Below are 15,782 nucleotides of genomic sequence, written 5' to 3' on the forward strand. Positions count from 1 at the left end.
AAAATCACTTGGCGTTCTCTCCCAACCCCATGACCACGAACACAAACCTACAACTTATACAGTATAAAGTCATACATAGATCTCACATCACTCACAGTCAAATGTTTGAAATGGGCTTCACCAACACCGATATTTGTTCACAATGCACTTTAGGCAGCAAAGACAATTATCTGCACGCCATGTGGTTCTGTCAACCAGTCCACTCCTTCTGGATCACAATCACTGAGGTACTCTCGACCATCCTGGACTCCAGAATCCCTTTATCTCCAACACTCTGTCTCCTGAATGACATCTCTACTATCCACATCACGCAACACTTCAAAAAACCCTTGCTCATCTCTCTAACTGTCATTAAGAAAATAGTCCTCCAAAACTGGAAGTCCAAGAAATATCAGCCATATCAGCAACACCAAAACATAGCATGTCACCGAAGCCCATAACCTGATCATGACCTTTCAACTCAATCCCATCTTGTCAGTTCTGTCATCGTCCTGTCCCATTGTCCCACCGTCTGTTTATCTGTCTGTTTATCTGTCTGTTTGTCTGTCTGTTTGTCTGTCTGTCTTTCCGTCTCACTCGTCCATCTGTTTCATGTGGTTGAGGTAGGACAATTGCATATCTAAATGTATGTAATGTATACATACAATAAAATAAAGTTGTCCTCGTGATCTAATGTGGTCTAATAAGGTCTAATGTGATGGTACTTCCTGGTTCTGGTCAGGACTAATGTGATGGTACTTCCTGGTTCTGGTCAGGACTAATGTGATGGTACTTCCTGGTTCTGGTCAGGATTAATGTGATGGTACTTCCTGGTTCTGGTCAGGACTAATGTGATGGTACTTCCTGGTTCTAGTCAGGACTAATGTGATGGTACTTCCTGGTTCTGGTCAGGACTAATGTGATGGTACTTCCTGGTTCTGGTCAGGATTAATGTGATGGTACTTCCTGGTTCTAGTCAGGACTAATGTGATGGTACTTCCTGGTTATAGTCAGAACCCGAGCAGCAGCGTTCTGGATGTACTGCAGCTGTTTTACAGCTCGTTTGGAGAGACCAGTGAGCGGCTGTTACAGTCTAATCTACTGGAGACAAACACATGGATAAGTCTCTCCAAGTCTGGTTTAGACACTATATTTTAAATTTTGGCAACGTTTTTTAGATGGAAGAAAGCTACTGATGTTATTGAATTGACGTAGAAGTTGAAATTCAGGTCTAAGTCCATTATTACTTCTAAATCTTTCACCTTGTTTACAGGTTTTAGAGAAAGAGACTGGAGGTGATTGCTAACACCTTCTCAAGTAAAGGGGTGGGGCTTCAACTCTTCAGGTAAAAGGGCGGGGCTTCACCTGCTCAGGTAAAGGGGCGGGGCTACAGCTGTTCCGGTAAAGGGGCGGGGCTTCACCTGCACAGGTAAAGGGGCAGGGCTTCAGCTGCTAAGGCAAAGGGGTGGGGCTTCAGCTGCTCAGGTAAAGGGGCGGGGCTCACTCTGTCTCTTGTCTGTTCAGAGCCGCTCAGGCTGGTGGGAGGGGCCAGTCGCTGTGCTGGGACTGTGGAGGTGAAACACAGAGGAGAGTGGAGACGAGTGGTGAAGGCCTATGGCTTCTGGGACCTGGGGGCCACAGCTGCTGTGTGTCGAGACCTGGACTGTGGCTCTGCTGTTTCTGGAGGAGAAAGAGATGATTTTCCACAGAGTCGTGTGTGGGAGATCCACCCTTACTGTGTGAAGAAGTTTACAGTGAGAGAGTGTGTCACAGACTCTTCCTCTTCTAAGGCTCTGGAGGTGGTGTGTTCAGGTAAAAGTGAAAGTCTGATACATTTTTAGGAGTTCGGCGATAAGACGTAAAGAATTATAATAATCACAATAATCCCCTCCAAACACGTGGTTTTGGGTATTTTATTTGATGTTGTTTTATAACAAGGAAATAAAAAAATCCTTTCAATATGAATTTCCTTAACATAAACAATACAGACTTTTAATCAGTGCTTTTAACACTAAAATAATGTGTTTGTTCCTCCAAAGTCTGAACTGGGCTCCACATGTTTAACTTCATCTGACCCCGAGAAATGAATGAACCTTTAGTGAGCCTCACGTTCTTCCTCTCTCGCTCCTCGACCTTCACCTCACACATTTGACCCTTTATTTACTTTGGAGTGAAACATTTGTGTCGACAGGAAAAGAGAACACTGCACCCAGAATGTGACCTCTGACCCTGGACTCGGGCCTTAAACCTCTTCATCCTCTCTCTCCACAGACTTACTGAATCGTCCAATCATCTCCCTGTCTGTGTTAGACGGGGCCTCCGAGGCCCTGCCGCAGGGGGTCCGGGTGAAGCCGGGGTCAAAGTTCAGGGTCAAATGCTCTGTGGAGCCACAGTTCCCAGGAGGCTCCTTCCAGCTCCTCTCTCCCACTGTGAACCTCACTCAGAACCACACCCTGCCCGCTGTCAATCACTCTGCACACTTCCTGTTCTCTGACACTGGCCCCGCCCACAAAGGAAACCACCTGCAGGTGTTCGACTACGCCTTCTCCTCTCAGAGCCACGCCCTCCAGCTCCATGTGGGAGGTGAGTACAGCAACACAGCCTCATGTTAGAGTCACAGCCTCATGTTAGAGTCACAGCCTCATGTTAGAGTCACTGCCTCATGTTAGAGTCACAGCCTCATGTTAGAGTCACTGCCTCATGTTAGAGTCACAGTCTCATGTTAGAGTCACAGCCTCATGTTAGAGTCACAGCCTCATGTTAGAGTCACAGCCTCATGTTAGAGTCACAGTCTCATGTTAGAGTCACAGTCTCATGTTAGAGTCACAGTCTCATGTTAGAGTCACACTCTCATGTTAGAGTCACAGCCTTATGTTAGAGTCACAGCCTCATGTTAGAGTCACAGCCTCATGCTAGAGTCACAGTCTCATGTTAGAGTCACAGCCTCATGTTAGAGTCACAGTCTCATGTTAGAGTCACAGTCTCATGTTAGAGTCAAACATCCTTATGTTAGAGTCACAGTCTCATGTTAGAGTCATAGTCTCATGTTAGAGTCACAGTCTCATGTTAGAGTCAGTCTCATGTTAGAGTCAAAGCCTCATGTTAGAGTCACAGTCTCATGTTAGAGTCACAGTCTCATGTTAGAGTCAGTCTCATGTTAGAGTCACAGCCTCATGTTAGAGTCACAGCCTCATGTTAGAGTCACAGTCTCATGTTAGAGTCACAGCCTCATGTTACAGTCACAGACTCATGTTAGAGTCACAGTCTCATGTTAGAGTCACAGTCTCATGTTAGAGTCACAGTCACAGTCTCATGTTAGAGTCACAGTCTCATGTTAGAGTCACAGTCTCATGTTAGAGTCACAGCCTCATGTTAGAGTCACAGTCTCATGTTAGAGTCACAGCCTCATGTTAGAGTCACAGTCTCATGTTAGAGTCACAGCCTCATGTTAGAGTCACAGTCTCATGTTAGAGTCACAGTCTCATGTTAGAGTCACAGTCTCATGTTAGAGTCACAGCCTCATGTTAGAGTCACAGTCTCATGTTAGAGTCACAGTCTCATGTTAGAGTCACAGTCACAGTATCATGTTAGAGTCACAGTCTCATGTTAGAGTCACACTCTCATGTTAGAGTCACACTCTCATGTTAGAGTCACAGTCTCATGTTAGAGTCACAGTCTCATGTTAGAGTCACAGTCTCATGTTAGAGTCACACATCCTTATGTTAGAGTCACAGTCTCATGTTAGAGTCATAGTCTCATGTTAGAGTCACAGTCTCATGTTAGAGTCAGTCTCATGTTAGAGTCACAGCCTCATGTTAGAGTCACAGTCTCATGTTAGAGTCACATTCTCATGTTAGAGTCACAGTCTCATGTTAGAGTCACAGTCTCATGTTAGAGTCACAGTCTCATGTTAGAGTCACAGTCACAGTCTCATGTTAGAGTCACAGTCTCATGTTAGAGTCACAGCCTCATGTTAGAGTCACAGTCTCATGTTAGAGTCACAGCCTCATGTTAGAGTCACAGCCTCATGTTAGAGTCACAGTCTCATGTTAGAGTCACAGCCTCATGTTAGAGTCACAGTCTCATGTTAGAGTCACAGTCTAATTTTAGAGTCAGTCTCATGTTAGAGTCACAGCCTCATGTTAGAGTCACAGTCTCATGTTAGAGTCAGTCTCATGTTAGAGTCACAGCCTCATGTTAGAGTTACAGTCTCATGTTAGAGTCACAGCCTCATGTTAGAGTCAAAGCCTCATGTTAGAGTCACAGCCTCATGTTAGAGTCACAGTCTCATGTTAGAGTCACAGCCTCATGTTAGAGTCACAGTCTCATGTTAGAGTCACAGTCTCATGTTAGAGTCACAGCCTCATGTTAGAGTCACAGTCACAGTCTCATGTTAGAGTCACAGTCTCATGTTAGAGTCACAGCCTCATGTTAGAGTCATAGTCTTATGTTAGAGTCACAGTCTCATGTTAGAGTCACAGCCACATGTTAGAGTCACAGCATCATGTTAGAGTCACAGTCACAGTCTCATGTTAGAGTCACAGCCTCATGTTAGAGTCAGAGTCTCATGTTAGAGTCACAGCCTCATGTTAGAGTCACAGCCTCATGTTAGAGTCACAGCCTCATGTTAGACTCACAGTCTCATGTTAGAGTCACAGCCTCATGTTAGAGTCACAGTCTCATGTTAGAGTCACAGTCACAGTCTCATGTTAGAGTCACAGTCTCATGTTAGAGTCACAGTCTCATGTTAGAGTCACAGTCTCATGTTAGAGTCACAGCCTCATGTTAGAGTCACAGTCTCATGTTAGAGTCACAGTCTCATGTTAGAGTCACAGTCTCATGTTAGAGTCACAGCCTCATGTTAGAGTCACAGCCTCATGTTAGAGTCACAGTCTCATGTTAGAGTCACAGTCTCATGTTAGAGTCAGTCTCATGTTAGAGTCACAGCCTCATGTTAGAGTCACAGTCTCATGTTAGAGTCAGTCTCATGTTAGAGTCACAGCCTCATGTTAGAGTCACAGTCTCATGTTAGAGTCACAGTCTCATGTTAGAGTCACAGCCTCATGTTAGAGTCACAGCCTCATGTTAGAGTCACAGCCTCATGTTAGAGTCACAGTCTCATGTTAGAGTCACAGCCTCATGTTAGAGTCACAGCCTCATGTTAGAGTCACAGTCTCATGTTAGAGTCACAGTCTCATGTTAGAGTCACAGCCTCATGTTAGAATCACAGTCACAGTCTCATGTTAGAGTCACAGTCTCATGTTAGAGTCACAGCCTAATGTTAGAGTCACAGCCTCATGTTAGAGTCACAGTCACAGTCTCATGTTAGAGTACCAGCCTCATGTTAGAGTCACAGTCTCATGTTAGAGTCACAGTCACGGTCTCATGTTAGAGTCACAGTCTCATATTAGAGTCACAGTCTCATGTTAGAGTCACAGCCTCATGTTAGAGTCACAGTCTCATGTTAGAGTCACAGTCTCATGTTAGAGTCACAGTCTCATGTTAGAGTCACAGCCTCATGTTAGAGTCACAGTCTCATGTTAGAGTCACAGCCACATGTTAGAGTCACAGCATCATGTTAGAGTCACAGTCTCATGTTAGAGTCACAGTCTCATGTTAGAGTCACAGTCTCATGTTAGAGTCACAGCCTCATGTTAGAGTCACAGTCTCATGTTAGAGTCACAGCCACATGTTAGAGTCACAGCATCATGTTAGAGTCACAGTCACAGCCTCATGTTAGAGTCACAGCCTCATGTTAGAGTCACAGTCTCATGTTAGAGTCACAGCCTCATGTTAGAGTCAGTCTCATGTTAGAGTCACAGTCACAGTCTCATGTTAGAGTCACAGTCTCATGTTAGAGTCACAGCCTCATGTTAGAGTCAGTCTCATGTTAGAGTCACAGTCTCATGTTAGAGTCACAGTCTCATGTTAGAGTCACAGCCTCATGTTAGAGTCACAGTCTCATGTTAGAGTCACAGTCTCATGTTAGAGTCACAGTCTCATGTTAGAGTCACAGCCTCATGTTAGAGTCACAGCCTCATGTTAGAGTCACAGCCTCATGTTAGAGTCACAGTCTCATGTTAGAGTCACAGCCTCATGTTAGAGTCACAGCCTCATGTTAGAGTCACAGTCTCATGTTTGAGTCACAGTCTCATGTTAGAGTCACAGCCTCATGTTAGAGTCACAGTCTCATGTTAGAGTCACAGCCTCATGTTAGAGTCACAGCCTCATGTTAGAGTCACAGTCTCATGTTAGAGTCACAGTCTCATGTTAGAGTCACAGCCTCATGTTAGAGTCACAGTCACAGTCTCATGTTAGAGTCACAGTCTCATGTTAGAGTCACAGCCTCATGTTAGAGTCACAGTCTTATGTTAGAGTCACAGTCTCATGTTAGAGTCACAGCCACATGTTAGAGTCACAGCATCATGTTAGAGTCACAGTCTCATGTTAGAGTCACAGCCTCATGTTAGAGTCACAGTCTCATGTTAGAGTCAGAGCCTTATGTTAGAGTCACAGCCTCATGTTAGAGTCACAGCCTCATGTTAGAGTCACAGTCTCATGTTAGAGTCACAGCCTCATGTTAGAGTCACAGTCTCATGTTAGAGTCACAGCCTCATGTTAGAGTCACAGCCTCATGTTAGAGTCACAGTCTCATGTTAGAGTCACAGTCTCATGTTAGAGTCACAGCCTCATGTTAGAGTCACAGTCACAGTCTCATGTTAGAGTCACAGTCTCATGTTAGAGTCACAGCCTCATGTTAGAGTCACAGCCTCATGTTAGAGTCACAGTCTCATGTTAGAGTCACAGTCTCATGTTAGAGTCACAGCCTCATGTTAGAGTCACAGTCTCATGTTAGAGTCACAGTCTAATTTTAGAGTCAGTCTCATGTTAGAGTCACAGCCTCATGTTAGAGTCACAGTCTCATGTTAGAGTCAGTCTCATGTTAGAGTCACAGCCTCATGTTAGAGTCACAGCCTCATGTTAGAGTCACAGTCTCATGTTAGAGTCACAGCCTCATGTTAGAGTCACAGTCTCATGTTAGAGTCACAGTCACAGTCTCATGTTAGAGTCACAGTCTCATGTTAGAGTCACAGTCTCATGTTAGAGTCACAGCCTCATGTTAGAGTCACAGTCTCATGTTAGAGTCACAGCCTCATGTTAGAATCACAGCCTCATGTTAGAGTCACAGTCTCATGTTAGAGTCACAGCCTCATGTTAGTGTCACAGTCACAGTCTCATGTTAGAGTCACAGTCTCATGTTAGAGTCACAGCCTCATGTTAGAGTCATAGTCTTATGTTAGAGTCACAGTCTCATGTTAGAGTCACAGCCACATGTTAGAGTCACAGCATCATGTTAGAGTCACTGTCACAGTCTCATGTTAGAGTCACAGCCTCATGTTAGAGTCAGAGTCTCATGTTAGAGTCACAGCCTCATGTTAGAGTCACAGCCTCATGTTAGAGTCACAGTCTTATGTTAGAGTCACAGCCTCATGTTAGAGTCAGAGTCTCATGTTAGAGTCACAGCCTCATGTTAGAGTCACAGCCTCATGTTAGAGTCACAGCCTCATGTTAGACTCACAGTCTCATGTTAGAGTCACAGCCTCATGTTAGAGTCACAGTCTCATGTTAGAGTCACAGTCACAGTCTCATGTTAGAGTCACAGTCTCATGTTAGAGTCACAGTCTCATGTTAGAGTCACAGCCTCATGTTAGAGTCACAGCATCATGTTAGAGTCCTGGTTTAGACCTGGTTTAGATCTGGTTTAGTCCTGGTTTAGTCCTGGTTTAGTCCTGGTTTAGACCTGATTTAGTCCTGGTTAAGACCTGGTATAGTCCTGGTTTAGATCTGGTTTAGTCCTGGTGTAGACCTGGTTTAGTCCTGGTTTAGATCTGGTTTAGTCCTGGTGTAGACCTGGTTTAGTTCTGGTTTAGATCTGGTTTAGTCCTGGTTTAGACCTGGTTTAGACCTTGTTTAGTCCTGGTTTAGTCCTGTTTTATTCCTGGTGTATACCTGGTTTAGTCCTGGTTTAGATCTGGTTCATTCCTGGTTTAGTCCTGGGTTAGATCTGGTTCATTCCTGGTTTAGTCCTGGTTTAGTCCTGGTTTAGTCCTGGGTTAGACCTTGTTTAGTCCTGGTTTAGTCCTGGTTTAGTCCTGTTTTAGTCCTGGTTTAGACCTGGTTTAGTCCTACTTTAGTCCTGGTTTAGACCTGGTTTAGTCCTGGTTTAGTCCTGGTTTAGTCCTGGGTTAGACCTTGTTTAGTCCTGGTTTAGTCCTGGTTTAGTCCTGGGTTAGACCTTGTTTAGTCCTGGTTTAGTCCTGGTTTAGTCCTGGGTTAGACCTTGTTTAGTCCTGGTTTAGTCCTGGTTTAGTCCTGTTTTAGTCCTGGTTTAGAACTACTTTGTTATTGTTTTCTTAGGGTTTAATCTCGACCTGAATGTTTGTTGTGAACAGAACCTGCTGTTGTGTCAGGTCAGGGCCAGAGGCGGCGCTAGAGAGACGCCTGAAGTGGAGCTGGAGTTAAACGTGTTCAGCACCTCCTGAGCGCCGGGTCCTCCCCCACCTCAAGTCCTTCACCGCCCCCTGCTGGACCCCCTGCTGGACCCCCTGCTGGACCTCCTGCTGGACCCCCTGCTGGACCCCCTGCTGGACCCCCTGCTGGACCTCCTCCTGGACCCCCTGCTGGACCTCCTGCTGGACCCCCTGCTGGACCTCCTGCTGGACCCCCTGATGGACCTCCTGCTGGACCCCCTGATGGACCTCCTGATGGACCTCCTGATGGACCCCCTGCTGGACCTCCTGCAGTTCGCCTACAGAGCCAAAAGGTCTGTGGACGACACCATCAACCTGGCTCTCCACTTCACCTGCAGCACCTGGACTCCCCTGGGACCTACACCAGGATAAACACCACCTCCTGCTCTGCTCCAGGACAAGCTCTCCCAGCTCAACATGCCCGACTCCACCTGCAGGTGGAGCGCCGACTCCACCTGCAGGAGGAGCGCCGACTCCACCTGCAGGGGGAGCGCCGACTCCCCCTGCAGGTGGAGCGCCGACTCCACCTGCAGGGGGAGCGCCGACTCCACCTGCAGGGGGAGCGCCGACTCCCCCTGCAGGTGGAGCGCCGACCCCACCTGCAGGACACCACCCTCATCGGGCTCATCTCAGACGGGGATGAGTCTGTCTACAGGAGGTGGAGCGGCTGGTGCAGCGGTAAAAACCTGGAGTTCAACGACCAGAAGACAGTGGAGATGATGGTGGACTTCAGGAAGTCACAGCCCCGCCTCATCATCACAGACTCCTCCCCCTCATCATCACAGACTCCTCCCCCTCATCATCACAGACTCCTCCCCCTCACCATCACAGACTCCTCCCCCCTCACCATCACAGACTCCTCCCCCCTCATCATCACAGACTCCTCCCCCTCACCATCACAGACTCCTCCCCCCTCACCATCACAGACTCCTCCCCCTCATCATCACAGACTCCTCCCCCCTCACCATCACAGACTCCTCCCCCCTCACCATCACAGACTCCTCCCCCCTCACCATCTCAGACTCCTCCCCCCTCACCATCACAGACTCCTCCCCCCTCACCATCACAGACTCCTCCCCCTCACCATCACAGACTCCTCCCCCCTCATCATCACAGACTCCTCCCCCTCATCATCACAGACTCCTCCCCCTCATCATCACAGACTCCTCCCCCCTCACCATCACAGACTCCTCCCCCTCATCATCACAGACTCCTCCCCCTCACCATCACAGACTCCTCCCCCTCATCATCACAGACTCCTCCCCCTCACCATCACAGACTCCTCCCCCCTCACCATCACAGACTCCTCCCCCCTCACCATCTCAGACTCCTCCCCCCTCACCATCACAGACTCCTCCCCCTCACCATCACAGACTCCTCCCCCCTCACCATCACAGACTCCTCCCCCCTCACCATCTCAGACTCCTCCCCCCTCACCATCACAGACTCCTCCCCCCTCACCATCACAGACTCCTCCCCCTCACCATCACAGACTCCTCCCCCTCATCATCACAGACTCCTCCCCCCTCACCATCACAGACTCCTCCCCCCTCACCATCACAGACTCCTCCCCCCTCATCATCACAGACTCCTCCCCCTCACCATTACAGACTCCTCCCCCTCACCATCACAGACTCCTCCCCCCTCACCATCACAGACTCCTCCCCCCTCATCATCACAGACTCCTCCCCCTCACCATCACAGACTCCTCCCCCCTCACCATCACAGACTCCTCCCCCCTCACCATCTCAGACTCCTCCCCCCTCACCATCACAGACTCCTCCCCCTCACCATCACAGACTCCTCCCCCCTCACCATCACAGACTCCTCCCCCTCACCATCACAGACTCCTCCCCCCTCACCATCTCAGACTCCTCCCCCCTCACCATCACAGACTCCTCCCCCTCACCATCACAGACTCCTCCCCCCTCACCATCACAGACTCCTCCCCCCTCACCATCTCAGACTCCTCCCCCCTCACCATCACAGACTCCTCCCCCCTCATCATCACAGACTCCTCCCCCTCATCATCACAGACTCCTCCCCCTCACCATCACAGACTCCTCCCCCCTCACCATCACAGACTCCTCCCCCTCATCATCACAGACTCCTCCCCCTCACCATCACAGACTCCTCCCCCCTCACCATCACAGACTCCTCCCCCCTCACCATCACAGACTCCTCCCCCCTCACCATCACAGACTCCTCCCCCTCACCATCACAGACTCCTCCCCCCTCACCATCACAGACTCCTCCCCCTCACCATCACAGACTCCTCCCCCCTCATCATCACAGACTCCTCCCCCCTCACCATCACAGACTCCTCCCCCTCACCATCACAGACTCCTCCCCCTCACCATCACAGACTCCTCCCCCCTCACCATCACAGACTCCTCCCCCTCACCATCACAGACTCCTCCCCCCTCACCATCACAGACTCCTCCCCCTCACCATCACAGACTCCTCCCCCTCACCATCACAGACTCCTCCCCCCTCACCATCACAGACTCCTCCCCCTCATCATCACAGACTCCTCCCCCCTCACCATCACAGACTCCTCCCCCTCACCATCACAGACTCCTCCCCCCTCACCATCACAGACTCCTCCCCCTCACCATCACAGACTCCTCCCCCTCACCATCACAGACTCCTCCCCCTCACCATCACAGACTCCTCCCCCCTCACCATCACAGACTCCTCCCCCTCATCATCACAGACTCCTCCCCCCTCACCATCACAGACTCCTCCCCCCTCACCATCACAGACTCCTCCCCCCTCACCATCTCAGACTCCTCCCCCCTCACCATCACAGACTCCTCCCCCCTCACCATCTCAGACTCCTCCCCCCTCACCATCACAGACTCCCACATCACCACTTCCTCTGCACCACCATCACCAGGACCTCAAGTTGGGGCCCATCAGCTCCTCATCAAGAAGGTCCAGCAGAGGATGTACTTCCTGCAGCAGCTGAGGAAAGACAAGCTGACAGAGGAGATGATGGTGCAGTTCTACACGGCCATCATTCAGTCCATTCTCACCTCCTCCATCACCTCCTCCTCCATTACCTCCTCCATCACTTCCTCCATTACCAACTCCACCATCACCTCCTCCTCCACCATCACCTCCTCCATTACCTCCACCGTCACCTCCTCCATCACCTCCTCCACCATCACCTCCTCCTCCATTACCTCCTCCATCACCTCCTCCATTACCTCCTCCACCATCACCTCCTCCATCACCTCATGTGCATATAACTGCTGTAAATAAGTGTTTATTTTTACCACTATTTTTATTCTTTTATTCTTTATTCTTATACCATTATTAGTTTTTACAGCTTATTGTTATTTTATCCCAGAGCAAATTTCAATTGTTTCTATTTTGACTTATTGTTCATTGTTTTATGTTGCAGTGAATCACCAAAGCTTCTTATGTTCGTGAATTCTGTTCATTGACAATGACAATAAACCTTTTCTGATTCTCTGCTTTATGTGGGTGGTAGCTCTTCCTCCCCCTCAAGCTGGGCTCCTCCTCCAGAGGCTCCTCCTCCAGAGGCTCCTCCTCCAGAGGCCCCTGGGAGCTTCAGGGTTCTTCAGTATCTTTGCTGTTCCTGCACTTTTCTGGATCAAGATGTCTGAAGTTTTTCCTCGATCTGCTCAAGCCACTCCTCCAGTTTGGGGGTCATTCCTCCAGTTTGGGGGTCATTCCTCCAGTTTGGGGGTCACTGCCCCAAGTGCTCCGGTCACTACGGGCACCACTGATACCTTCACGCTCCAGACCTTCTCCAGATCCTCTCTGTGGCCTTGGTATTTCTCTAGTTTCTCATGTTCCTTTTTCTGGATATTTCATTCCCATGATGCACTGCAATGTCCACCACCACAGCTTTCCTCTGACCCTTGAGACCACCACTATGTCCGGTTGGTCTGTCTGTATCTCGAAGTCCTAGAGGACCTTGGCTCGGTCGTTCTCCACCTTTGGAGGTGTTTCCCACTTTGTCCTCGGGGTCTCCAGCCCGTACTCTGCACAGATGTTTCTGTTCACTATGCCAGCTCCTGGTGATGGAGCTCCGTGTATATATATATATATATATATATATATATATATATATATATATACAATAGAGAAGACGATATTCATTCTGCCTTTTATGTCAGAAGAACAAAAAGCACGTTTAGCTTCATTCACACAAAGGCCTCTCCCCTCCGAGCCTCAGAAATACTCCGTTCTGAATCTCCTTGATCTGTGATGTCATATTCTACCTGTGACCCGTCTTCTGCTGTTTTTAACTCCATAAATCATCCCTGGACTCGTTCTGAGACTTTCTCTCATCTAAATCACGGTCATCATTTCCGTGAAGGTATTCAAGAGCAGGTTTAAATGTTGAACAATACAAATAATGTGTAATATTTGTCCTTTAAGTTACAGTGTCCCACACAAAGCAGTGGATTCAATGAAATGATGAAACATCTTTAGGTGCTTACTAAATACTTTCTGTTGTTTCCAGATGAAAACTTAAATGTTGAGAGCGCAAACTGACCAAAAAAATTGAAAATGATGAGTTTTGCAGCATTCTTTAGCCTTAAGACAATCTACAGTCTACATTCTCGACCTTTACACACGCTAATAATCGACATGACCGATACGTGCAATTTACCAAGACATGATATGCCAGGATTTCAGCTGCAGGATATGAACAGAGCTGCGCGTGACACTGAAAATAAAACTCATCATTCATGTAAAACAAGGACGCATTTAGCTGAAGGCGCATTAGCATTAGCGCTGTACAGTCATTCGAGGGTCAGAAAACCGTGTGGTTCAGTAAATATGGTCATTAAATACTTCACATTAGCACGTTCACTACATGGGTCAGAAGTGACGTCACACACTCGTCGCTAGCGCCATCGAAAATCTGCATGTTCTCTGAGGGGCGTGGCTACAAAACATCTGAAAACAAAGGATTCTTTCTCTTCTGTCACGCCCCCAAAGACCCCTGTGGTCAGGAGGAGCCAGTGGACTTACAGAGGTCACTCCAGACTGAGGCGGAGCTGTTTGTTTCAGGTCGTTAGCAGCTAATGCTAGTGGCTATGCTAATAAACGTTAGCCTACTACAGACAGTTTTAAGGAGCCTCATTTCCAACTGTTTGGGTGTAATAATTTAGGATCAGACACAAAGTCCGTGCTCTTGAAAAATGTGCGTGCGTGTCCTGTGCAGAGGGCGTGGCCGGTGCAGAGGGCGTGGCCGGTGCAGAGGGCGTGTCCAACGCTGTCCGGTGCAAAGGGCGTGGCCGGTGCAGAAGGCGTGCCCGGTGCAGAGGGCGTGTCCAATGCTGTCTGGTGCTGAGGGTGTGTCCGGTGCAGAGGGCGTGTCTGGTGCAGAGGGCGTGTCCGGTGCTGAGGGTGTGTCCGGTGCAGAGGGTGTGTCTGGTGCAGAGGGCGTGTCCGGTGCTGAGGGTGTGTCCGGTGCAGAGGGCGTGTCTGGTGCAGAGGGCGTGTCCGGTGCTGAGGGCGGTGCAGAGGGCGTGTCCGGTGCTGAGGGCGGTGCTGAGGGCGTGTTCTGTGCAGAAGGCGTGTCCTGTGCTGAGGGCGTGTCTGGTGCAGTGGGCGTGTCTGGTGCAGAGGGTGTGTCCGGTACTGAGGGCAGTGCAGAGGGCGTGTCTGGTGCAGAGGGCGTGTCCGGTGCTGAGGGCGTGTCCGCCGCAGAGGGCGTGTGGAGGAGGAGGAGCAGATGGAAATGTGCGTGACGTCTGCAAAATGGCAGCGACAAATAAATAAGTCACGTGACCACAACCCGAGGATAGTTCTCGGCGCTCTAGACAGCGCTGTGGGGCTCGCGACCATGACGACCACACATACTGCTGTGTGTTTTCTTTAGTTTTTTTAGACGTTCTGATGGAATAAAGGTTTTCCGTGGCCTTTGACCTGAAGAAGTCGTCCTGTTTATTTGTTCATTAACCTTTCAAAGCCCCTCCCCCTCGCGCCACACTTCCTGATCAGGAGCGTCCGGCTGGAGGACGAGCACATTCTCCACGGTTAACGGTACGAAGCACAGGACCTCACGGAAAAACCCGCCGGATTTTCCACATCCCCGCGGTCGCTGTTTATCACTCGGCACAAATCAATGACCCGCGGGGGACACGGCACCGATCGACGCGCCGAGGGTCACGTTTACGGGGGCGCGGCGTCCTCGCTCAGTTAAACGTCCTGCTTTTACCGCACGCGCCATTTGTTTTGAACAGGTTTGGGAGTGTGACGCCAGAAAGGAACAGGAAGTAGCACTCTGATTCACTTCCTGTCAGTGTCATTGTACGTCAGGACTCTTGTTGTAATGGGGAAACTGAAAACAAACCTGAACGAGCAGATGGAGATATTCACTAATGACGCCTCGCGGGACGATTTGATAAAACACTAGCATGCAAATGGACTCAAGATTATTCATTTTGGAAGCTGTAAATTAGAGCGAGAGATCGATTCACGAGGCGAGGGCGGAGTTTAACGAGCGAAGACGATGAGGGAATCTTAAACGAGGCGATTATGTATTTCCTGTTGCATATTTAAACCCTGCGGAGTTGTTTTACATTTTAACCAAATGCATAAGACACAAATGTAAATGAGTCCAGCCATCGGGGATTTTCCTGAGGTGAAAACACAACGTCGGCAGCGCGATGGCCAAGCGGCGAGAAGGTCACCGGTTCGACTCCCGGGCCGTTCTCTGTTTAGAGAACGCTTTTTATTAGCTTTTTATTCGCGTCTCCAGAGACTTCACTTCTTCTTCTTCCCTTCACGATCGCGCTTTTCCTTCCTTATCGTGAGCTTGTTGTGAAAGTCGTGTTCTTCTCGGCGACATTTTCTCAGAGCGGGCGACGCGGGCCTCGTAGAAGAACCGCGCGAAAAGCACAACGTGGCGGAGGTAAAAAAAGGGGCGACCGCGCGATGTTCCGCTCGTGGGACGGACGGTGTTCACGGTGTTCGCCATGAACCCGGCGGCTCGAGGGGCATTGTGAGATGGGGCGGCGCGGATCAGGTAGCGGCGTGACGTGTAGCGGCGTGAGGTGTAGCGGCGTTGAGGTGTAGCGGCGTGACGTGTAGCGGCGTTGGGGTGTAGTGGCGTTGAGGTGTAGCGGCGTGACGTGTAGCGGCGTGACGTGTAGCGGCGTGAGGTGTAGCGGCGTTGAGGTGTAGCGGCGTGACGTGTAGCGGCATGAGGTGTAGCGGCGTTGAGGTGTAGCGGCGTGACGTGTAGCGGCGTTGGGGTGTAGCGGCGTTGGGGTGTAGCGG

At 49.6% G+C, this 15,782-nt stretch overlaps 1 protein-coding gene across 1 annotated transcript in view; it reads left to right on the forward strand.

Annotated features, from left to right (window-relative positions):
• The window catches only part of LOC140364925 (CD5 antigen-like), an 82,923-nt gene extending 69,880 nt beyond the window's left edge, over nucleotides 1-13,043 (forward strand). Inside the window, exons 4-6 of the mRNA XM_072451304.1 lie at nucleotides 1,504-1,791; nucleotides 2,251-2,562; nucleotides 13,012-13,043. Coding sequence (XP_072307405.1) covers nucleotides 1,504-1,791; nucleotides 2,251-2,562; nucleotides 13,012-13,043 — 632 coding nt within the window. The remainder of the gene's footprint in view (nucleotides 1-1,503; nucleotides 1,792-2,250; nucleotides 2,563-13,011) is intronic.
• The last annotated feature ends 2,739 nt before the right edge of the window (nucleotides 13,044-15,782 follow it).

This window comes from Eucyclogobius newberryi, unplaced genomic scaffold, assembly GCF_026437365.1.
Source record: "Eucyclogobius newberryi isolate DKJ021-1_F unplaced genomic scaffold, fEucNew1.0.hap1 SCAF_18, whole genome shotgun sequence".
In the NCBI taxonomy this organism is placed as follows: domain Eukaryota; kingdom Metazoa; phylum Chordata; class Actinopteri; order Gobiiformes; family Gobiidae; genus Eucyclogobius; species Eucyclogobius newberryi.